Here is a 23,432-nt window from a genome sequence, read left to right on the forward strand (position 1 = left end):
TGCTGTCTGTGTGGAGTCTGCACGCTCCCCCATGACTGGTTTCCTCCCACATCCCAAAGACGTGCAGGTCGGTGGGTTAATTGGCCACTGTGAATTGCCCCTGGCGTGTAGGTGGGGGGGGGGGGGGGGGGAGCTGAGGGGAATGTGGGGAGAATCAAATGGATTTTGTGTAGAATGAGTGTAAACAGGTTAGCAGAGATTCGTTGGGCCGAAGGGCCTGTTTCCATGCTGTATGACTCCATTTATCCAATTTCTTTTTCTACATCAAACAAATTAATTAGGAGCAGTAACCAGTGAGTCAGTCCTCGAGCTTGTTCCACCATTTAATAAGATCACGGCAATTGCGACCTTAACTCTGCCAACCCATCTGTTCCTACCTCTCGCCCTCTGCTTATCAAGTATCTACGAGGTGCTGCCTCAAGAAGGCAATGTCCATCATCAAAGATCCCCACCATCCGGGCCATGCCATCTTCTCACAGCTGCCATCGGGCAGGAGGTACAGAAGCCTGAAGTCCCCACACCACCAGGTTCAGGAACAGCGACTTCCCTTCAACCATTCGGTTCTTGAACCAACCAGCATAACCCTAATCACTGCCTCAGTACAGCAACACTGGGACCACTTTACACTACAATGGACTTTGTTTTTTTTTGTCCTAATTGTGACCTTTCTTGTAAAAACTGTGTTTATGTTTTTCTTGTGAATGATGTGCCTGTGATGCTACTGCAAGTAAGCTTTTCATTGCACCTGTGCATGCATGTGCACCTGTGCATGTGACGATAAACTTAACCTTGACTTTGAAGTATCAGATCCTGCCTTCTAAGGAAGAATGCGAAAGACTCACGGCCTTCTGATCCACTGGTGCAATGAGTTAAAGAGCACAGCTGTCATCTGGGTCTGTCACATCCTCAAAGATTTGAGCAAATTTGTCAAATGAGAGTTACCTTTAACACATCCGTGTTGACTACAGGTTTCATTATATTAAGGTTTCCTAAACAATTAATTATTTCTTTTTTGATTATTGACTCTAGCAGCTTGCCAACAAGTGATGTTAGACGAACTGGCCTATAGGTCCTTGCCCTCACTTTTTTAAAAAGGGAGTCACACTGACTGACTTCCAGTCTCTGATACCCCTCTGGAATTTAGCGAGTTTTGAAAACTTTCAACCAATGGCTCCAGTGTCTCTCCAGATTCTTCCTTTAAAAAAATCCCCTTGGGTGCAGGTCACTGGATCCTGGTGATTTGCTCGCCTTTAGCCCCATGAGTTTCTCCAGTACTTAACCCCTTATGATTGGGAATTTTTACAAGTTCCTCCCTGTTATGTGAAATTAGCCCCTGTTATCTTGGGGAATGTTTGCAGTGTCCCCCGTGGTGAAGGCTGATGCATAAAACAGATTCAACATACTTGCCATTTCTTTGTTCCGTTATTAATTCACCAGCCTCGTTCTCTAGAGATCCCACACCTCCCTTAACCACCTTCCTACTTGTCTGCCCACAGAAACTCTCGCTGTCGCTTTGACATTACAATCAAGTTTTCTCTCAAAATCAACGTTTTCTCTCATGAGCTTTCTCATCCTTCAGTGCTGGATCTTAAAAACTTCCCACTCCCCTGCCCTACCACTTGTATGCCCACTTCTTGAATTTAACATTATCTTTGACCTCCTTTGTTAACCACAGATTGGGCCTCTTTCTCATGGAATCCCTCTTTCTAATTGGAATTCCCTCTGAGTGTTTTGGACCAGCTGTTTGAATACCTGAGACTGTTCACCTGCCTCTCAGCTTATTTCCCCAGTCCTCTACAGACAACCCCACCTTCGTAACATTAGAACTGTCCTTACTGAAGTTGAAGACAGTGCTTTTGGTCCTGTGGCGTTCACCCTCAAACTCCATCTGGAATTCTATCACACTGCGGTTACTGCCTTCTGGGGGATCTTTAACCACAAAATCTTTTATTAATCCTTCCTCATTACCTGTGACCAAATCTAAAATACCCGATCCTGGGTGGCTTCAGTAACATACTGCTCTAAGAAGCAATTCCTGACGCACTCCACAGACAATTCTTCTACGACCCCCTTGCCAGTTTGGTTCATCCAATCAGTATGTAGTTTAAAATCTCCCAGGACAATTGCAGTTCCCTTCAAATACTCCCTATCCTTCCCCATTTATGTTCCGTCGCATCAAGTGGCCATGTTCAGGGTTCCTGTACACTACTCCCACCCACGTCTTCTCACCCCTGCTGTTCATGGTTTCGACCCAACAATCCTGCCTCACTCTCCACTGCCTCTAAATCACAACTCAACACTGCTCTGATACCTTCCTTGATTAACACTGCTACCCTGCCCCCTTTCCTCGCCTGTGCTGTTGGAACATTGTACAACCTGGAATACTGAGCCCCCAAGTCCCAGTCACCCTACAACCGCGTTTCCGTAATAGCTGTTAGACCTCACTCATACGATGCTATCGGTGCCATCGACTCACCTGTCTTATTGCACAGGCTGCGTGCATTCAAATAAAGACCGGTAAGCTTTGATTTTTTAGTTTTTGCTAACTCTGGGTTTGCTCCGTGCTGCAGGACTTGCCTTTACATTTTCTGCCCCAGCCTGTCACACGTTGCCTGTCAATTTCCCCCTCGCTATCCTCTGCCGCTGCTCTCTCATCTCCTCTACATTTATTAAACACCCTGTTCTTGGGTCTCTCCCCCCTCCTATTGTTTAAATCCCTGTCTACAAGAATTATTAAGGGCCAACACACACAGCACACGTACCACAACTGCATCCCTGCACCAAAGTCCCTCAGCCCACCCCCAAAGATGAGAAAGACTGCAGCCACGCACACTTACGTTCCTCTCTCCGCTGCGACACCGGAATCGGTGGCTCCAAGTCCTTGTCGTCGTCTCCCTCCTCATCTGCCAGGTGGGAATGCGCGTAATGATAGCTGAGTCCCGGGCGGTTCTTGTAACGCTTTCCGCAGACTGTTATGAAGTTGGGGAGGTGGATTGGGGGGGGGGCGGGGGGGTGGGGGGGGGGGGGTTGGGTGGGGGAAGGAGACAAAAGGAAGAGTTCAAGAAACCAGAAACAGGCAACCAAACACTGGACCGACGGCATACAACCAAGTGTCCGGGGGGTTCATACAGGCTGAGCAGACATCGAGACCAGGACTGCCATGCTCCTGGCCTGTTTGTTATGGCAAAGCAGGGGTTATTTCCGACCTGCGGGCTGTTTGAATGAAGGAGGAGAAGCTGGCAAAATAAAACTGGGGCTATATGAACCACTGGCTGCTGCCAAGTTGCTGGCAGTGACCTGACAATTGACTTGCATCAAATGTACGGCACAGAAGCAGGCCACCCAGCCCCTCTGTTCGTCAGCTTCCTCTTACTTATCACCATCCTCTTCTGCCCCTTCCCCCTACTACTCCCGTGGAATTGAGTTACACGTTCTCAACACCCTCCAGGACTTCAGACCGGATTTCTCAGGGACTGCCTTTCATCTACAAATGCTGTAATTGGGCAGGGCAACATCTTCCCCCTATGTCAGCCTCATCAAACCCCTGTCCGAATTCTGAATGCATCCAATTCACTCCCCCCTCACTCATTCTGAGGAGGGAGGGTTGAAACCTGTTTGATATTTTATTTGAAAGGTAGCCTCTCATTACTGGGACCACCCTCCCACACAGGTCCCAGAGAAAGACGTTCTTTCTGGCCAAACACTTGTGGGGAACGGGGCAGAGTACTCAATTAAATTTACAAGCACTTTGCTGTTTTATCTGTACACTCAGATTGCCTGATATCAAGACACAGGTCCTGCCGTCTCCACCTGCAGACTTACTATTTCAGATTCTCTTGAATAATTCTCTCAAGCGTCAAGAGACACCTGGCTTTGTTTAATTATTCACTCAAGGGACATAGGGTTCGCAGGCTGAGCCAGCATTTAATTTCTCACCCCCTAGCTGCCCTGGAGAAGGTGGTGGGGAGCTGCCTTCTCGAACCGCTGCGGTCCTTGAGGTATGGGAGCACCTTCTCCACACAGACTGCAGCAACTGAAGGCAACTCACTCCCACCTTCTCAAGGGCAACGAGGAATGGGCAAGATACGCTGGTCTCATCAGTAGCTTCCAGATCTTGTAATAGAAACACCCCCCCCCCCCATTTCTCTTTCAATCTTTTCTTCTCCAACTAGGGACACAGGAGCGCAGCTAGTAGAGCCGCTGGCTCACAGCTCCAGTGACCCCCTGGGCTTAATCCTGTCTGTGTGGAGTCTGCACGCTCCCCCATGACTGGTTTCCTCCCACATCCCAAAGACGTGCAGGTTGGTGGGTTAATTGGCCACTGTGAATTTCCCCTGGTGTGTACGCGAGTGGGGGGAAATTGAGGGGAATGTGGGGAGAATCAAATGGACCCACAATAAAAACACCCACAAATTGATCACCCAGGTGGGGTGGGGATTGATTGGAGATGTTGCGGAGTGGGGCTTTTTTTTGGCTCCTTGGGAGATCACGTCGCTTGTGAGGAGGAAGTGTCGTGTGGTAATGCTCTGGGCTCAAGCTGAGGTTTCCTCGCGTGTCAACACTGCGCATCACTGATGCAGTGGGACAGAGACACCCCAACAGGCAGCGTAAAAAGTAAAAGCAGCACAAAGAAGATTAAACTCAGGCACTATGCGGTGGGTCGAGTTTACACTGCAGTTGAGAAGCCAGTCCGTGAAGGCTTGTTCTGCCAGTGCTGACTGAAACTCCCTTAAGATTTGCGGCTTTTACTTGAGCCACTATCCAACCCGTCGCCCAAGCCACCACCCTGATATTCAAAGTGAGATGCCGGTTAAGTATCACAGCAGGGTTCTCCTGTCTGGTGCTAAGGCAAACGACCGTGGATCTGGATAATGGGTGGCTGCAGGGAATTGAGATGCATCCGGGCAGAGGGACACACGTCCCACCAGGACCCCGTTGCACAGCCCAACGCAAATCGCCTCGAGGAGAGACACACTCACTTTTCCGAGGCAGGGGAGTTGAGCAGCAGGTAAGGTGCCTCCAAGTCAGGAGGTCAGGGGCTCAAGCTCTACCCGTGAAAGTTCAGTTCAACTTGAGTGCACTGTCGGAGGGGTGGTGACGAGGGAGCACTGCATCGCTGGAGGGGCAGCGCTGAGAGAGCACTGCACCGGCTGAGGGCTAGAGAGCGCTGTACCATCGAGGGGCCGTGCTGTGCGTGCTTCCTGACACTGGAGGGGCAGTGCTGAGGGAAGGAAGTGCTGAAGGAGTGCCCACCACTGGGAGACAGTACTGAGGGAGCGTCCCATCACTGGAGAAGCAGTGCTGAGGGAGCACCCTGCCAAACACCCCAGCACTGGAGGACAATGCTGAGGGAGCATCCAACACTGGGGGACAGTGCTCTGGGAGCATCCTGCCACTGGAGGACTGTACTGAGGGATCACCCCACCACTGGAGGGCAATGCTGAGGGAGCACTGCTCTGCTGGGCTGCAGTGCCAAAAACGCTGCTCCATTGGAGGGGCAGTGCCCAGGGAGTGCCACACAGCCAGAGGGCTGATGCCCAGCGGGCAACTTCCAAAGGAAGACAGTGGGTCTCACTGACTTCCCATCGATGCCTGGAGCCCCGTCCCCCTCCCAAAGGAAGTCTGCGTCTGACCAAGGGTTCAATACCACAAAAACATGGCAGGGCTACAGGAACATGGAGTGGCAAAATTACAAAGAAAAACAGAAGGCAAATAGAGCAGAGGGAAAAAAAAATGCAAGTAAAACCAAGGATAACTCCAAGATGATCAGGAGTAAAACAACGGAAAGAAAGACTGAGGGCTGTAACAGGGCAAACTAATAACTGGGTGGATTTAACAATGGTCCTTAATGGGTGCCTTGCATCTGTCACCAGGGGTCTCCATGCTGTAGTTAAGTATCAGAGGAAGTAAAGAGCAGGAATATTAACTGGTTTATCCATTCTTAAAGCTATATAGACCGCCAGGCCCGGACAAGATTGTTAAGTGAAGCAAGGATCAGAATGTTGAGGGCTCTGACCACCCCTTTCTAATCCTCTCTGTGGTCTTGGAGGGATGGGGTGGGGAGGGATGGGATGGGGTGGGGTGGGGTGGGGTGGGTGGGGTCGGGGCAGTTTACATTGTACACACTGCTTAAAAGGGGGAACTGGATTAACTAGATGACAAAGGGAGATCTGGATTAACTAGGTGATAACAGGACAGTCAACCTAACATTAGCACTGGACAAGTTGCTGGGGGAAAGAAAATTAAAATGTGGTGTTAATTATCATCAGAAAACTGACGGGATCAAGAAACGCATGTACAGATTTGTTAAGGGAAGGTCACGCACACAAAGGTGTCGTCCATGTGACCCAGTCTAGATGGAATTTAGCAAGAAGCTTGATAAGGTTCTACGAGGAAGTCTGGTCAGGGAACCAGAAGCCGAAGGAATCCAAGGAGAACGGGAAAAGTCGGATTACTGGTGGGAATCATAGGGGGTTTCGGTAACTGGAGAGCTGTTTGCAGTGGGGTTCTGCAAGGATTAGCACTCAGTCCTTTGTTTTTTTCTTGGAATATCGATAAATCAGATTTAAATGGAGGGGACAATACACAGAGAGATACAGCTGATAGAAAAACTGGCTGCATGGTTAACAACAAGGAAGAAAGCTGTGGCTTATAAACAGTGGGGCACTGAGCAGCAGAGGACTTTATGGACGGTGTCCATAGATCATAACTTTGACAAAGAGAAATCCCTAAACAGGTATAAAAGCAGGGATGTCCCGAAGTTGTGAAGACAATAGGAATCCCAAACCTTTTGTTTCCAGTGAGTTGTATCAGTGAAAAATCAAAGGTGTTGGGCGTGGATGGAATTACAGGAGAGTGGCAGGAGGATAATGGAGACAAACAAAGGTAGAAAATGTGCAGAGAGCGGAAAGGAATGAAAATTAACAGCAGCACACGTTCAGGACACTTCCACAGCCATTTTAAACCAATGAGGAAAAAAAATCACTGCAGATTGCTTTAACTGTAAAGAGCTGAGTTTAGTCAGAGAATCCTACAGCATAGAAATGGGACCTTTCAGCCCATCTTGTGATGCCTACCAACACTAATCCCATTTGCTTACATTGGGCTGTATCCCTCTTCAACTTTCCTACCTAAGTACTTCTAAAGGCCTTTCAAACTTTGTATCTGCCTCCTCTGGAAGTTTGTTCAAGATAACTACCACCCTGTGTGTGAAAAACATACCCCTCAACTTCTCCCCTCTTGCCTTAAACCTGTGCCCTCTAGTTGTAGACTCCCTTTCCCCAGGGAAAAAGACTACCTAGCTATGCCCCTCTATTTTATAAACTCTGTAAGGTCACCACTCAGCTTCCTACGTTTCAGTAAGAATAAACTCAGCCTATTCAATCTCTCCTTATAACCACAGCCCTCCATTCCAGGCAACACTTTGGTGAATCTCTTCTGCGCACTCCCTATTGTTTCCTGTAGTGTGGCGACCAGAACTGTACACGATAATCTCTTTTAAAACAGTAGACTTCCCAGTACAATATGGAGCGCACAGGATTCTAAAAAACTACAATAGATAATCCAGCCCAGAGGGTTCTCTTTCCTCAGACTGATTACAGTCTTGGTCTGTTCCGTTTATAATGTCTTATAGAACACAGAACAGCACGCACAGGAACAGGCCCTTCAGCCCACAATGCTGTGCCAAACTAATTAAACTAATGATACCTAATCCCTTCTGCCTGCACATGGTCCATCTCCCTCCATTCTCTGCACATCCATGTGCCTATGGAAGAGCCTCTTAAGCACCTCTATCGTATCTGCCTCCACCCCCCCTCCTGGCAGCCTGTTCCAGGCACCCAACACTCTCTGTGTAAAAAAACTTGCCCCACACACCTCCTTTGAACTTTGTCCCTCTCACCTTAAATGTATTAGGCATTTCAACCCTGGGAAAAAGATACCAACTGTCTATCTGTGCCTCTCATAATCTTATAAACTTCTTTCAGGTCTCCCCACAGCCTCTGCCGCTCCAGAGAAAACAACCCAAGTCTGTCCAACCTCTCCTTATAGCTCATGCCCTCCTAATCCAGGCAGCATCCTGGTGAACCTCTTCTGCACCCTCTCCAAAGCCTCCACATCCTTCCTATAATAGGGCGACCAGAACTGAATGCAATACTCCAGATGCGGCCTAACCAGAGTTTTATAAAGCTGCAACGTAACTTAGAAACCATAGAAAACTACAGCACAGAAAACAGGCCATTTGGCGCTTCTAGTCTGTGCTGAAACATTATTCTGCTAGTCTCATTTATCTGCCCCCAGCCCATACCCCTCCAGACCTCTCTCATCCATGTAGCTATCCAATTTACTCTTAAAAGTTGAGAGCGAGCCCGCATTTACCACATCAGATGGCAGCCCATTCCACACTCCCACCACTCTTTGAGTGAAGAAGTTCCCTCTAATGTTCCCCCTAAACCTTTCCCCTTTCACCCTAAAGCCATGTCCTCTCGTACTTCTCTCTCCTAATCTTGGTGGAAAGAGCCTACTTGCATTAACTCTGTCTATGCCCCTCATCATTTTATAAACCTCTATCATATCTCCCCTCATTCTTCTCCACTCCAAGGAATAAAGTCCTAACATGCTCAATCTTTCCTTATAACTCAACTCCTGAAGAGCTGGCAACATTCTTGTAAATCTCCTCTGCACTCTTTCAATCTTAGTGACTTCTGGACTCTTGAACTCAGTGCCTCGACTAATAAAAGCAAGCATGCCGTATGCCTTCTTTACCTCCCTATTGACATGTAGCCACTTTCAGGGAACTATAGACTTTAGACCCCTCTGTAGATCAACGCTGTTAAGTGTCCTGCCATTAACTGTGTACTTTCTCAAGAAATAATCTGTCCTGGAGGTATCTAAAAACTCTGGCTCCCAGTTAAGCAACACCTCCACTTAAAAAATGTTCCTTTCCTTCCATGGCCCTTCTGATCTCTGTACCCTCCTCCATTGCTTGCAACCTTCCTGGGTCTCCACACCCATCCAGTTTCGGCTTCCTGTCATCGCTCTACCACCGGGGCCGCCAACTCCATGGAACCCAACTGGCAGCACAGCAGATGCTCTCGAATGCATCCCAGCAACCCGGGTTCGATCCCGACCTCTGGTGCTGTCTGTACGGAGTTTGCACGCTCTCCCTGTGACGGCGTGCATCCACCCCAGATTCTCCCAGTTTCCTCCCACGTCCCCAACGATTGCAGATTGCCTCCAGTGTAGGTGGGTGGCAGGAGAATCAAGGGGAGGGGGTTCGGTGGGCGTGTGAGGGAGAATAGGTGACTGGGAAATGAGTGGGAGAAGGGAGCACTGGATTGCTCGGACACTCAATGGGCCAAATGACCTCCTTCCATGCATAAAAAAATATATGAAGTACAAGATCAAAACCCAACTTTTTGTCTCAATATTTCTGGGTATCAGATCTATACTGATAAAGCTTCTGGGTAACTAAAGGGGCTATATAATCCGAGACGTTGTTAGGGCTGGCTGCATAGCATTGTGGCTTGCATCGGAACACTTGGATCAATTAATAATTGGAGATTAAAGTCAAGCTTTGATTAAACAGTGAATGTTTCCCCCCATTAACTCCAAGCAACAAATCTAAGACTGTACCAACACAGAAGCTTGGACAACACTAGGCATAATTTCCGTAGTTATACGCATACTTACATCACCTGTAATCTGTGCACTAGCACACAATTCTAGCTGCACAAAGGTTCAGGCAGAACTAAAAATGTACAGATTTGCACACTTAGTTTTTGCAACTGGAGCTGATGTGGACCACTAGTTGGAAGGTCATACCAAGCTGGAAAAGTAAGATTGAGTGCTTCATGCTTGAGTGATACATGCTACTGTTAACGTACAGATCACCGTCAGGTTCAGGAGATCAAGTGGCAGGCACTGAACTGCGGATACCAAGAACCTGCTGTTCAACTTACACCACTCTGCTCCACCAGTATGATACACCAGCTGTTGTGTGTGCTAATGGGCTATTTGACTACAAAGACCATCACACCATCCACATTTTTTCAACATGGGTCACTGGGTAGCGATAGAGAAACAGGAGCTCTTTATTTACTCCAGCTGAGGAAATTTAGCACGTTCCTGGTGATCCTCGCCAATTTTTATCGATGCATCATAGAAAGCGTCTATCCGGATGCATCACAGCTTGGTACGGCAACTGCTCTGCCCGGGACCGCAAAAAACTACAGAGTTGTGGACACAGCTCAGCACATCATGGACACCAGCCTCCCCTCCACTGACCTGTCTACACTTCTCGCTGCCTCGGTAAAGCAGCCAGCTTAATCAAAGACCCCTCCCACCCCGGACATTCTCTCTTCTCCTCTCCCCCCCTCCATCGGGCAGCAGATACAAAAGCCTGAAAGCACGTACCCCCAGGCTCAAGGACAGCTTCTATCCCGATTGAATGGACCCTTTGTACAATAAGATGGACTCTTGACGTCCCAATCAACCTCGTCATGGCCCTTGCACCTTATTGTCTGCCTGCACTGCACTTTCTCTGTAACTGTAACACTTTATTCTGCATTCTGTTATTGCTTTTCCCTTGATGTACCAATGTGGTATAATGATCTGTATGGCTGGCATGCAAAACAAAGTTTTTTCACTGTACCTCGATAAGCCAATTACTTCCTCCTCCCCCTGCTAGACATCCCGCCTTTGCAGAAGCTCAGAGTTGCTGCAATTGACTGCGATGTTCCCGCAGAGACCTCCCACCCCACGCCCCCCTGACCTGGGTGAAATGAGCTGAGGCTAAGCCACTGAACCAATAACCTCGGCAGTCTTCGCTCGCGCGGGTCTGTTTTATATCAAGGCTCCGCACCGCCCCCAGACCTCGTAGCAACACGTACAAAACAGGAACAAGGAAAGTCACAGACAGAAGCAAGAAACACAGGCCGAGACAGAACGGCGAGAAGCTCCAGAATACCTCTTTCAGAAGGTTTGGAGTTATGCTTTTGTTTGCATCTATCTGCAACAGAGAAGATAAAGAGAGTGAAAAAGATCTTAAAGAACACGTACAAATTATTTTCTCTTTTCTAAAGAAGTAGGGAGTCAGAATCAATCAGTGCTGAATGGAAGGGAGGGGTGAGAGGGAGGATGGAATAGGTCATGCAGATCCCGCCAACTAATTCACCGTTACAATACGCTGTTAGCCCAGGATCAGTCGGAGAGCAGGGTAAACAGCTCTTACTCTGTTATATGTTCCAACAACACCTTAGAGCTCAGATGCAGTGGATTTCACATAATCCCTGAAATAAATCTGACTCGTTCCTCAATGTGGACTGTTTAGAACTTTATCTTAGCTCAGGTGGCGGGGAGGGGGGGAGAAGTACGTGTATTCTGGCGAGGTGAGAGCAGTTTGTGTGGCAGAGATTCAGGACGTGGGGGGGTGGGGTGCAAGAAGACAGCCCCCCCATCTGCATGTGGGTGTGACAAGACAGTGCTGACAAAAATTGGAACAGTGGCTCGTTCTCAGCCTGTCAGGAATAAAACAAAATGGGGAAATGTCAACCCCTCCTGCCACTGCCTAAAACAGAACTGTACCAAGATTTTATAGATGGATAAAGCCAATAATTTGCAAGATACATTAATAAGGGCTGATAATACTGGATGGATATTATTGATTTTGTATAACACAGCTGTAAATATTGTATGATTATTACCGCGTAAGTTATTTTACTACTGGCAGTATTAAAGAGGCAGTCAGTGCACTGAGTATATTGGATCTGTGTAGGACTGCATCAATGTTGTCAAGTTATTAGTGATACAGTACAGTACAAGCTGTATCACTAACATTGCACAGGCTATCAGGGACAGTGCATGAGTTATCTTCTGATTTATGGGTTATCACGATAGCTATAAATTCACTGATGACACTGTTGTTGGCGGAATCTCAGATGGTGACGAGGAGGTGTACAGGACTGAGGTAGATCGGCTGGTTGAGTGGTGTCACAACAACAACCTCGCACTCAACCTCAGCAAGACCAAGGAATGGATTGTGGACGTCAGGAAGGGGAAGTCGGGAGAACACACACCAGTCCTCATTGAGGGGTCAGCGGCAGAAAGGGTGAGCAGCTTCAAGTTCCTGGGCGTCAACATCTCAGAGGATCTATCTTGGGCCCAACACATTGATGCAATCACGAAGGCGGCACACCCGTGGCTCTACTTCATTAGGAGTTTGAGGAGATTTGGTATGTCACCAAAGACTCTTGCAAATTTCTACAGATGTACGGTGGAGAGCATTCTGACTGGTTGCATCACCGCCTGGTATGGAGGCTCCAATGTGCACGATCGAAAGAGGCCGCAGAGGGTTGTAGACTCAGCCAGCTCCGTCACGGGCACAACCCTCCCCGCCATCAAGGACATCTTCAAGAGGTGGTGCCTCAAAAAGGCAGCATCCATCACTGAGGACCCTCACCATCCGGGACATGCCCTCTTCTTGTTACTACCATTGGGGAGGAGGTACAGGAGCCTGAAGACCCACACTCGATGATTCGGGAACAGCTTCTTCCTCTCCGCCATCAGATTTCTGAACAGTCCGTGAACCCATGAACACCTCCTCGTTATTCCTCTTTTGCACTATTTATTTATTTTTGTAACTTACAGTAATTTTTATGCCTTGCACTGTACTGCTGCCGCAAAACATCAGATTTCACATTGTACGTCAGTGCTAATAAACCTGATTCTGTATGACATACCGCTCCTGATTCTGCATTGGTTGCTATCTCTAACCCAGTGTGGAGTGCCAGCACCCGTGTTTACGTGGGGTTTGTACAGATATTGCAAAGGTTATTGAAGATGTCGTGTGGCAGTGGTTCTCAAGGTGGGCTGCGGGACGCCCTGTCGGTGGTGGGAGGAGTGAGGCACTAACGATTACAGGTATCCGACAGGCTTCATTAGTGATTTAGTTAGAATGCTCACAAAAAAAAAACAGAAATATACCCGGCAGACTAGCTTCCTGTGGGACCGCGGGGGATTCCAAGGAATTCCCAGTAGTGACCCAACTCCTTAAAAGGAGAAGCCTGCAATGTTACCTGGGTTACATCTCAGGGGGTGGGACCCTCCCCAGCGCACACCTGGCCTCTCCCCAGAGTCAGGAATACCAAGGATGATTTGAGAGGCCAATCAATCCTGGTTTGTAGGGGAACAACGCTCAGGAAATGTATGGAGTCCTTCTTCAAGGTAGAGCCTCAGGAGTCCAAGTCACAGCTGGTGGGTCTTCTCCAGGAGGCAATAACTTCTTTCTAATGCTATTGCAGGCTGTGCAGCAGTCAACTCTCGCGGGGTGAATGTGGTGCAGAGGTTTCTGAAGCCAGAGGGGAGAGTGCCAGGATAAGACGAAGGTGAGGGAGTAGTTTCTCCTCTCAGAGGGCTGTGAATCTTTGGAATTCCCTCCCTGAGAGAGCCGTGGGTGTCTAGTCACCGAATATATCCACAGCTGAGACTGAACACTGGTGAATCAAGTGTGAAGTGGATCAGTCAGGGAAAACGAGGTCAAGGTCGAGATCCCAGCAGCCACTATTTTACTAGATGGTGGAACAGAGGTTGTGTACTACCAGTCCCACTCCTACATTCTACCTGCACCACTTCCGAACCTTTTCCCATGTAGAAACAGCTGGCATGATTTGCGTGTTTATGTGCAGAAGGATGCACGACATCTCTAATGGGGGGGGGGGGGGGGGGGGGGGGGAGGTGTGGGCTGGAAGAAGAGGAGCCGGTGGGGGCTGCCTTGCTCGGTCCCAAGCCAGGTGTGTGTCAACTCAAAGTCAGCCGCCAGCCGATGGAACCAAATGGAGCAGCCGGCCAAGAAGCAGAGCCCCCAGCCAGGAGGAAGGAACTAAGGATGGCTTCAGGAACAAAGGGTTCGTCAAACCCCACCAAAAAGAGATCCACCTTGCAACAATGCAAATGAATGGTCTGTCTTTTCTGTGCCACCGGCTGCATGCTGGTTAATCAGTGCACTAAATAAACCTCATGATTAAACTGAATGTTTAGTCATTTGGAACCTGGAGTCACCAAAGGGCCAATTACCCCCTGGCAAATTTTCTTTTATTCATTCTCTGGCTGGGGATCTCGGCACGTAGTGCATAGACCACAGCGGGGTGCTGCTGGTTCAAATCTCTGCCTGCCTGTTTGGTACAATGAACACTTCACCAGGCACTCACCACGTTGGAGCGTGTCAGAACACGGCTGGATCTCATCTCCAAGGAGAGGCATTCGTAACCCAGTTGGGATTTATGACAAACTGAGTGGTTCAGTGATTCTTATAATTCTCCAGGAGACGCAAGCAACTGCAGATGCTGGAATCTGGAGCAACAAACTCCACACTGTCCCTGGTGGGATTTGAACCCACTTGACAGATTAGTGGTATAACCGCAGAGGCGTTGATCATCAGTCATGAGGCGCTGCTAACTGGACTGGCTGGAAGCACTGGGGACTCGGGGCTCCCAGACAGCCTGCATATAGAAGCCATCAGTGTGCCGTGCCCAGCCAAAGACCAAGCGGTGCCGTGCCTTAATACACTCTCAGTCCCCACCCCGAACGTCTGTGCACTTTACAAGTGGGGAGGTGGGGAGCAGATCCGGGCAAGCAACACTCCAAAGCCGGCACCATTTCTCTGTACTCCAGGTACCAGCAGTGGGAGCACCAGAACCACATGGCTGCTGCCAAGATTGACTGGGATTCTCATCTGCCTCTGTGCAGGCTACTCAGTCCCACTACCAGGGCACGCACACAGGGCCAGCACAACCTTCCTCTCACAGTGAAGGGGGAGTGACGGGGAAAGGGAAGAGGAGGGAGCCGAGGAGGAAGGAAAGGGTACTAGGGTGGTGGGGGTGGAGATGGAAGGGAGTGGAGATGGGGGAGAAGGAACCAGGATTGGGATGAGCGGGGAGGAGAGAGGCAGAGAGAGAAATCAAGGAGAGAGAGCATTACATCAGGGTAATGAGAGAGAGAGAGCTTGAATTATGCAGAGGAAGAGAAAAAGTTAATTACAGGCAAACGCAGCAAGAGAGGCAGCCGTCACGTGCCAAGCCGGAGTACTTACTGTCACAGGCATATGGCTTCTCACGGTCCTCGATGGCAGCCGCATCCATCGCTTTCTTCCTCGCGCTCCTGCCGACTCCTTTTCCCTGCCGGGGCGAGACACACAAGACCAAGCTGCCCTGAGCAATTCCCATCAAAACGGGCTTTGAAAGCTCCTCTCAAGGGACGGATGGCTCGAGCTTTTAATTTTTAAATTATGCATAAGGATGTAGATAAATTGGGAGTCATGGCGAGTTCAGCAAGACAGTCAGGGGAAGCAGCCTGCTTTTAGACAGAGTTCTCAATAATGTAAAACGTCCCGGAGCACTTAAAAGATGAACGAGGAATCTGACGAAAGCTCGGTCAACGGTGTCAGTTTTAAGGGGTGTTCAAAAGGAGAGAGACGCTTAGAGGAGGTACTTCAGAGCCAGCTGTCATTGGAAAAGCAATGGAAAATAGTGGGAGGGGAAGAAGGGGGATCAGCAAGAGGCCAGAACTGAAGAAGCGCATAAGACTTGGGAGGAGATTACAGAGCAAGGCCACAAACTCAATCAGGTTGGAGCCTCCGATAACAGCAACCACAACAGGAGCAGCGGGCAGAGCTGGGACCAGTAGACGGCAGGAGTTGGGTCTAAAGGATGATGGCTGGTGATTAGGTGAAACCACAGTGGATAGTATGAGCATCACCTCAACTGCCTGGTCGCTCAGAAGGTGATGATGCGGCACCCATCACCAGTGCACTGCCCCGGGAACAGCAGCTTACCTTGGCTCGCCCTTTGCTTCGGCGCTTTGGGAGGTCTTCCTCATAATCCTCGTCGTCCAGATCATCCAGAAAGTCATCAGGATCCAGGATTCTCTGCAAGCAGGACCAGAAAGTCAAGCACCACTCTGCCCCACGATGATCCAACACCCAAACAGGTCATTGCCAAACAAGTCTTTGACCTGTCTTTCTCTCTCTCTTCAACATTCCAGCCAGTTGAATCACACTCTTTCATTCTCCACAACCTCTAATTCCCACCACGTCCTTGCACCCTGTCCCCTTCAATATCCCGTGCAGTCCAATCCCAGGCCGGCGACCCGGGTTCAATTTCGGCCGCTGCCTGTAAGGAGTTTGTACGTTCTCCCCGTGTCTGCGTGGGTTTCCTCCGGGTGCTCCGGTTTCCTCCCACATTCCAAAGACGTATAGGTTAGGAAGTTGTGGGCATGCTATGTTGGCGCTGGAAGCGTGACGACACTTGCGGGCTGCCCCCAGAACACTCTACACAAAAGATGCATTTCACTGTGTGTTTCGATGTACATGTGACTATCTTATCTTTCAATATCTCACACGGTGCAATCCCACTCTCCCCTCACTCGGTAAAATGCCACCCAATCTGATTTCCCATTTATGAGCATTAAAGTTTACACCAGTTTAATGGGGTGTCTGTGTGCTGGTCAGGAGCACTCCTTATTGCTCTTACACTTTGACAGATCCATATACGATGGAACAAGTCTACCTGAAAGTTGCAATACAAGTAGATAGAGTGGTAAAGAAAGCGCATGATTTGCCTTCATCACTGGGAGCATAGAGTATGAGGGTCAGGAAGTCATGTTGCAGTTGTATAAAAATTTTGGTCAGGCCACACTTGGAGTATTGTGTGCAGTTCTGGTCGGTCTGTTACAGGGAGGGTGTGGATACTTTGGAGAGGGTGCAGAAGAGGTTCACCAGGATGCTGCCTGGATTGAAGCTCATTAGCTACAAGGAGAGGTCGGACAAATTTAGATTGTTTTCTCTGGAGCGTCGAAGGTTGAGCAGGGAACTGATAGAAGTTCATAAAATTATGAGAGGCACAGATAGACGGTCATAGCTTTAGGGTGAGAGGGGTAAAGTTTAAAGGTGATGTATGGGGCAAAATTTTTTTCCCACACAGAGAGTGGTGGGTGCCTGTAATGCACTGCGAGGGGTGGTGTTGAAAGCAGATACGATAGAGGTGATTAAGAGGCTTTTAGACAGACAATGTGAATATGCAGGGAATGGAGAGATATGGATCATGTACAGGCAGAAGGAATTAGTTTAATTTGGCATCATGGTCGGCACAGACATCGTGGGCCAAAGGGCCTGTTCCTGTGCTGTCCTGTTCGATGTTCTAAGTCACGAAGCTCTGGTTTGCATTCGACAGCTCGCAATCCTTGCAAATGTGTCTGATGCAGCACAGGAGTACTGCTGTGCAGATGGAGAGAGGGTGGGAGGTGAGGGCAGAGGGCAGTGCTGCTGGAGGTACTATCTTTCGGCGGGTTATCAGGCCACAGCCTTGATACCCTCCTCAGGGATGTAAATGACCCCATGCCCCTGACTCCCTGTCGATTTTGCATCATCTTCAAGGAACAAATAACGCAACCCTGACAACTCTTCTTGCATTCACACAAGTCTTCAGAGCAGCACATAACCATCTTCCCATAGGCAAGGAGGAATTGTCAATAAATATCGGTCTTGTAGAGGTTGGATTATTGAGGTGGTACTTAAAGTTGGGGGGTAGATAGATTTTTGGAAGATCAGGGAATTGAGGGCGATGCGGAACTGGCACAGGAGGAGATGGGGCCTGGGGCAGATCAGCCACAATTACATTGAGTTCCAAGGCCCAGCAATCTGTAGATCCTTCTGGTGACGTTGGGAAGAGGTTTCCAGGACTTATACCTAAGGAACGGTGATATATTTCCAAGTCAGGATGGTGTGAAACAAAGAGGGGAGCCTGCATTCCCAATGGCCTGCTGACTTTGCCCTTCTTGGTGGTGGAAGTCTTGGGATGTGCTGTTAAGAACAAACTCTGCAAGGAACGGAGGGGCTTTTCCAAGAAGGCACACATTGCAGCCACAGTGCACTGATGCTGGAGGAAGCGAATGCTTAGAGTGATTGAATGGGTACTAATCAAGTGGGTTTCCATGCACTGGATGAAGTGGGGCTTCTTGTGAGCTGTTGGGAGTGGCATTCATCCAAGCAAGTGGAGAGGACTCCACCACAAGTGACACCCCTGAGTAAGTGGTGGAAAGCCTTTGAGCCAACCACTGGATTTTCTGATCAGTGTTGAAATCATAGACCAGTACAGCACAATACAGGCCCTTCGGCCCACAATGTTGTGCCGACCTTTAAACCTCGCCTAAGACTATCTAACCCCTTCCTCCCACATATCCCTCTATTTTAAATTCCTCCATATGCTTATCTAGCAATCTCTTGAATTTGATCAATGTACCTGCCTCCACCACCACCCCAGGCAGCGCATTCCATGCCCCAACCACTCTCTGGGTGAAAAACCTTCCTCTGATATCTCCCTTGAACTTCCCACCCATTACTTTAAAGCCATATCCTCTTGTATTGAGCATTGGTGCCCTGGGAAAGAGGCGCTGGCTGTCCACTCTATCTATTCCTCTTAATATTTTGTACACCTCTATCATGTCTCCCTCATCCTCCTCCTCTCCAAAGAGTAAAGCCCGAGCTCCCTTAGTCTCTCCTCATAATGCATCCTCTCCAAACCAGGCAGCATCCTGGTAAATCTCCTCTGCACCCTTTCCAACGCTTCCACATCCTTCCTATAATGAGGCGACCAGAACTGGACACAGTGCTCCAAGTGTGGTCTAACCAGAGTTTTGTAGAGCTGCATCATTACCTCGTGGCTCTTAAACTTGACTTCTAGGACGTTGATGGTGAGGGGGTCTTGTTGGTGGCAATGCCAAGGGTAGATGGTTAGACTCTCACTCATTGAAGGTGTTCGCCGTCCGGCACAGTTATGGCATGAATATTACTCCCCACTTATTATTTGAGACATCAGTGTCAGGGTACCAAGTGCGTTGACAGTTAACAATGAAAATACCAATGAGTGGATGAAACACAGACAAAATGCTTGCCAACCTTCCGTGCCCTGCTGTTGTTCACTGGGTAGTCATTAAGGCTGTCGTCATCCCTGTGATCGGACATCCCTCTCTGTTTATCCAGCGCCTCCCCACGCAGCAAGGCTTCCAAGCTGCTGCCATCAGGCGGCACAAGGCTGTCCTTCTTCACTCCTAAGTCCAGATCTGGAGATTAAAGGGACCACCACCGAGGGCTCGTAAAATATTCCTTTGAAGATCTTGTGTTCAGTTAATGTGGGGGGTGGAGAGAGGCTGTACTCTGAACTCCTGACGTCAAACCCTTCCAGGGCAGGGACCACGTGGGTCAGACACAGGGTGAAGCTCCCTCTACGCCGCCCCATTACACATTCCCTGGGTCAGACACAGAGTGAAGCTCCCTCCACGCCGTCCCATCACACACTCCCGGGGTCAGACACAGAGTGAAGCTCCCTCTGCACCGTCCCATCACACACTCCCGAGGTCAGACACAGGGTGAAGCTCCCTCCACACCATCCCATCACACACTCCCGGGGTCAGACACAGAGTGAAGCTCCCTCTGCACCGTCCCATCAAATACCCCCAGGGTTAGGCACAGAGTCAAACTCCCACTGCACTGCTCCCTCAAACACTCTCAGGGCAGGGACAGTACAGTTTCGTACACTAGGATTGGAGAGGTTGGGGGTGAGAGATTAATAAGGACGGGACATTAGGCTACATACAGCAAGCCTGTAGAGGTGGGGTAAAAGTTTTGGGAGATGGAAGGAGGGCGAACAGGTGCTCACACCAGGGCAAACAGCAGCAGAAAAGGTACCAGTTGAAGTTTGAGAGCTAACTGGTGATGTAGGTATGGGTTAAATGGATTGCTTCAGTGTCTCCGTGATGTTCAAGCCATTCAGAGTCAGAAATGCCATTCGGTTTGGCAAGTCCTTGATGCCCCCTTGTTCAATTAATTGGCAAACTATCCATGTCCCACACTGCTGCAATACATGGGCACAGCCTCCAGGCAACCGAAAGGGGAGAGCTAAAACTCAGGATCTTGTGCATCACATGGGCCAAGTCTGACGTTTGTTACCGTGGCAACGTCACTCATCTGGGAATGGTTGGTGCAGCGTACCCACGGCAACTGGCTCTGCGCCAGACCCATTAAAATTGTTCTGTGGGGTCGCTTGGCTCTCTCTGGGCTCCTTCACATGCATTATTTAACCAGGCTCTGAACAGAAAGGCAGGCGGGCAGGATTTCCGCGCCCTACACTACCTGGCTTGAGGGCTGCGAAGCTGAGGTGGGGGTCCTCTGGTGGGTGGGCTCTCCTCTTCTTCCTCCAGCGGCGGGCAGGGTAGGTGTAGAGTTGGCCAGGAGCCATCCCTGCAGCACGAGGGGGAAAATGCAACAACATCCCAGAGTGAGAATGAGGAACATCTCCCACGGCCTGCCCAACCCGATCCCACTGACAACCCTGTGGCAACCTCCGCCACCACTGAGAGGGAAGCCTCAGACTCCTTCCTGCGGGTGGCAACTGATGTTGGGTCATTTTAAATCAGTGACTTTGCTACTTGATGGCGTTATGGGCACAGCTTTGCAACTTAATGAATGTTGCACAACACTCGACAGGCTGAATGGCCTCTCTCCATCGATACAGTAACCGTGACTTGGAAGAGAGAGATCATTTGGCTCATCACGGTGGGATTTTGAACTCAATGGTAATCTGTACCTTCTTCACATTTACCCGCCTTGGCTACGTACCTCCAATACCCAATTCACCCGTGACCCTGCCCTCATCGGTCGTCTCTGGGGAGTGGTGGGGAGAATTCCCACCCCCCACCCCTCTGTGTGGGCAAGTACTCCCACTTCCGAACCACCCTGCTTCAATCTGCTCGTTCTGCACTCCCAACCGTCCCCTTCATCTCCCCAACCACCAGAAGAAAGAGTTCCTCTGTCATCTGTTCTAAACACCACATTTAGATCACAACAGTCTGACTTCAAGCCCAGAAAGTTTAACTCCTTAAATCCCGGTGAACCCATGCAGTCCCACTTCCTCTGTTCCAAGGCCAATATATCCACAGAGACAGTAGATGCTTGAATCTGGAGCAACAAAGGATCTTCTGGAGGAACTCAGCGGGTCGAGCAGCATCTGTGGGGGGAAGGGATTGTCAACATTTCAGGTCGAAACCCTGCATCAGGACTGATGTAAACGTTGACAATTCTTCCCCCCCACAGATGTTGCTTGACCTGCTGAGTTCCTCCAGAGGATTGTTTGTTGCACCAACATATCCACCCAGCCCAGAACTGAGGGGTGTTTATAAGAGTCTGACAGTCCTGCCTCCAAATTGTGTTCCAGCTATACCGAGATAAAGTCCAACAATTAATGTTTAATCGTGAGGCAGGCACGGTAGTGTAGCGGTTAGAGTAACGCTATTACAGCGCCAGTGACCCAGGTTCAATTCCGGCCGCTGTCTGTAAGGAATTTGTACGTTCTCCCCGTGTCTGCGTGAGTTTCCTCCGGGTGCTCCGGTTTCCTCCCACATTCCAAAGACATACAGGTTAGGAAGTTGTGGGCATGCTATGTTGGCACTGGAAGCGTGGCAACACTTGCAGGCTGCCCCCAGAACACTATGCAAAAAGATGCATTTCACTGTGTGTTTCGATGTACGTGTGACTAATAAAGATATCTTATCTACTTAGAACCCATTTCACTGCTTGTCTGATAGGCTTTAGTGATCACTGTTCCAACCCTTACTACAAGTTCCCTGGGAGTGGCCAATCTGGGGCCTGAACGACTCAGGATGGACGAGGGAGGGGTCGTGTTGTGGATGGCAGCCCAGCTGTCCTTACCTGGCCCCCGGTGCCGTTTCTCCATCCAGATGTAGCAGTTGCTCTGGGCCACTCCGGTCTGCGAGTCGAGGAAGGGGAGGCGCACGCTCCTCTCCGCGCAGAGCCTGGCGTTGTAGTTGTGGCACTGCTCGATTGCATCCTTGTAGTACTGCTCGCCGATGCTGCAGGGAGAGAGCGGGACAATTGATTGAGGATTGGCATCGGAGAGGGACAAGGCATTACGGGACGGCGGGCAGTTTCCCGGCAGCTGTGGATTAATGTGTCAGCAGCTTCACCTGACGTCAGGTTGTGGGTCACTGTTTTTGTATGCCCCACAGCAGTATTGCTGTCAACCTAATCTCATCTCACTTATGCACCGCCTTCAACACAGCAAAACACCCCTGACAGGAGCAATGAACAAAAAGAGATATTAGGACAGTTGGGAAAGTTTAAAGGAGATATGCGGGACAAGTTTTTTTTTAAGCAGTGGTGGGTGCCTGGAACGGGCTGCCAGGGGTGGTGGTGGAAGCAGATACGATAGTGGCGTTCAAGAGGCTTTTAGACAGGCACGTGGATATACAGGGAATGGAGGGAGATGGATCACGTGCAGGCAGAAGAGATTAGTTTAATTTGGCATCGTGCTCGGCACAGACATGGTGGGCCGAAGGGCCTGTTCTACATTCCATGACAAGTAAGCTTGAAGTAACAAGACAGAGAAAGCAAGGCAGAGAGGTTTAGGGAGGGAATCTCAGAACTTGGGGAGAAGTCACGGCTACTAATCTTGGAACGATGGAAGTCAGGGAATAACATCGAGGCCAGGACTGGAGGAGCGCAGAGGTCTCGAAGGGTGGTCAGGCTGAAGAAGGTTACAGAGAGAGCAGACGAGAGCCATGGTAGGACTTGAACACATGGATGAGTACTTTCAAACAGAGGCACTGCCTGAGTGAGAGCCAGCGTGGGTCAGTGAGCACAGGGGCGGGGTGAAAGGGACTCAGCCAGCAGCGATCATCCAGGACAATGCCTGCCTCACCTCACACCACTCTGCTTCACATCGTCACACCTTCCCTCTACACCATTGTGCTCTCTACAACCCCTGGCCTTGATCTTCAGTCACTATATCCACCAATCGAGCCTTCAGTTCCCTCCCTTGGCATCTCCACCAGGTTTATCCCACCTCCAACAACACATCTCCAGAAAACCCTCTTCTCAACCTTGAGCCCTTCAAGTCCTCCTTTGCTCTTCCCGTCGTCGGCACGCTGTTCACCTCTCCTTCCTCCAAAATATTCTTGATGCTTCAAACAACTTGCTGGAGGAACTCAGCAGGGTGGGGGAAGGAATTGCCAACGTTTCAGGTCAAAACCTTACTACAGGATGCTGAACCTGATGCAGGGTCTCAACCTGAAACGTTGACAATTCCTTCCCCCCCCCCAACAGACGCTGCTCGACCTGCTGAGTCCCTCCAGCAGGTCATTTGTTGCTCCAGATTCCAGCACCTGCTGTCTCTCTTGTGCCTCTATTCTTGATCGTTCTCTGCCTTCCAAGCTATAACTATCCAAACACCGCAGGGAGCTCTCTGCAGCTCCAATGCAACTCCAATGAAGAAATACAGCATCTTTCACAACCTTAGACAGTCCCAAGTGCCATAGCGAGCTCCCACAAATGGCAACGGGTTAACAACCTGATGACCCCCATGGTCCTG

The 23,432-nt window shown here is 49.6% G+C and overlaps 1 protein-coding gene across 4 annotated transcripts in view; it reads right to left on the reverse strand.

Annotated features, from left to right (window-relative positions):
* Positions 1–23,432, reverse strand: part of LOC127587024 (zinc finger protein ubi-d4-like) — a 45,741-nt gene that overhangs the window by 11,368 nt on the left and 10,941 nt on the right. For 2 of the 4 annotated variants that reach the window (XM_052045152.1, XM_052045153.1), the window contains exons 2-7: positions 21,755–21,915; positions 20,180–20,287; positions 18,947–19,110; positions 15,827–15,919; positions 15,086–15,170; positions 2,838–2,969 (exon numbers count right to left, since the gene is read on the reverse strand). In XM_052045152.1, the coding sequence (XP_051901112.1) occupies positions 2,838–2,969; positions 15,086–15,170; positions 15,827–15,919; positions 18,947–19,110; positions 20,180–20,287; positions 21,755–21,915 (743 nt within the window). Of the gene's footprint in view, positions 1–2,831; positions 2,970–15,085; positions 15,171–15,826; positions 15,920–18,946; positions 19,111–20,179; positions 20,288–21,754; positions 21,916–23,432 lie in introns of all 4 variants that reach the window. The other 2 variants (XM_052045150.1, XM_052045154.1) reach the window with 1 other exon arrangement.

This window comes from Pristis pectinata, chromosome 38 (genome assembly GCF_009764475.1).
Source record: "Pristis pectinata isolate sPriPec2 chromosome 38, sPriPec2.1.pri, whole genome shotgun sequence".
Taxonomy (NCBI): Eukaryota; Metazoa; Chordata; class Chondrichthyes; order Rhinopristiformes; family Pristidae; genus Pristis; species Pristis pectinata.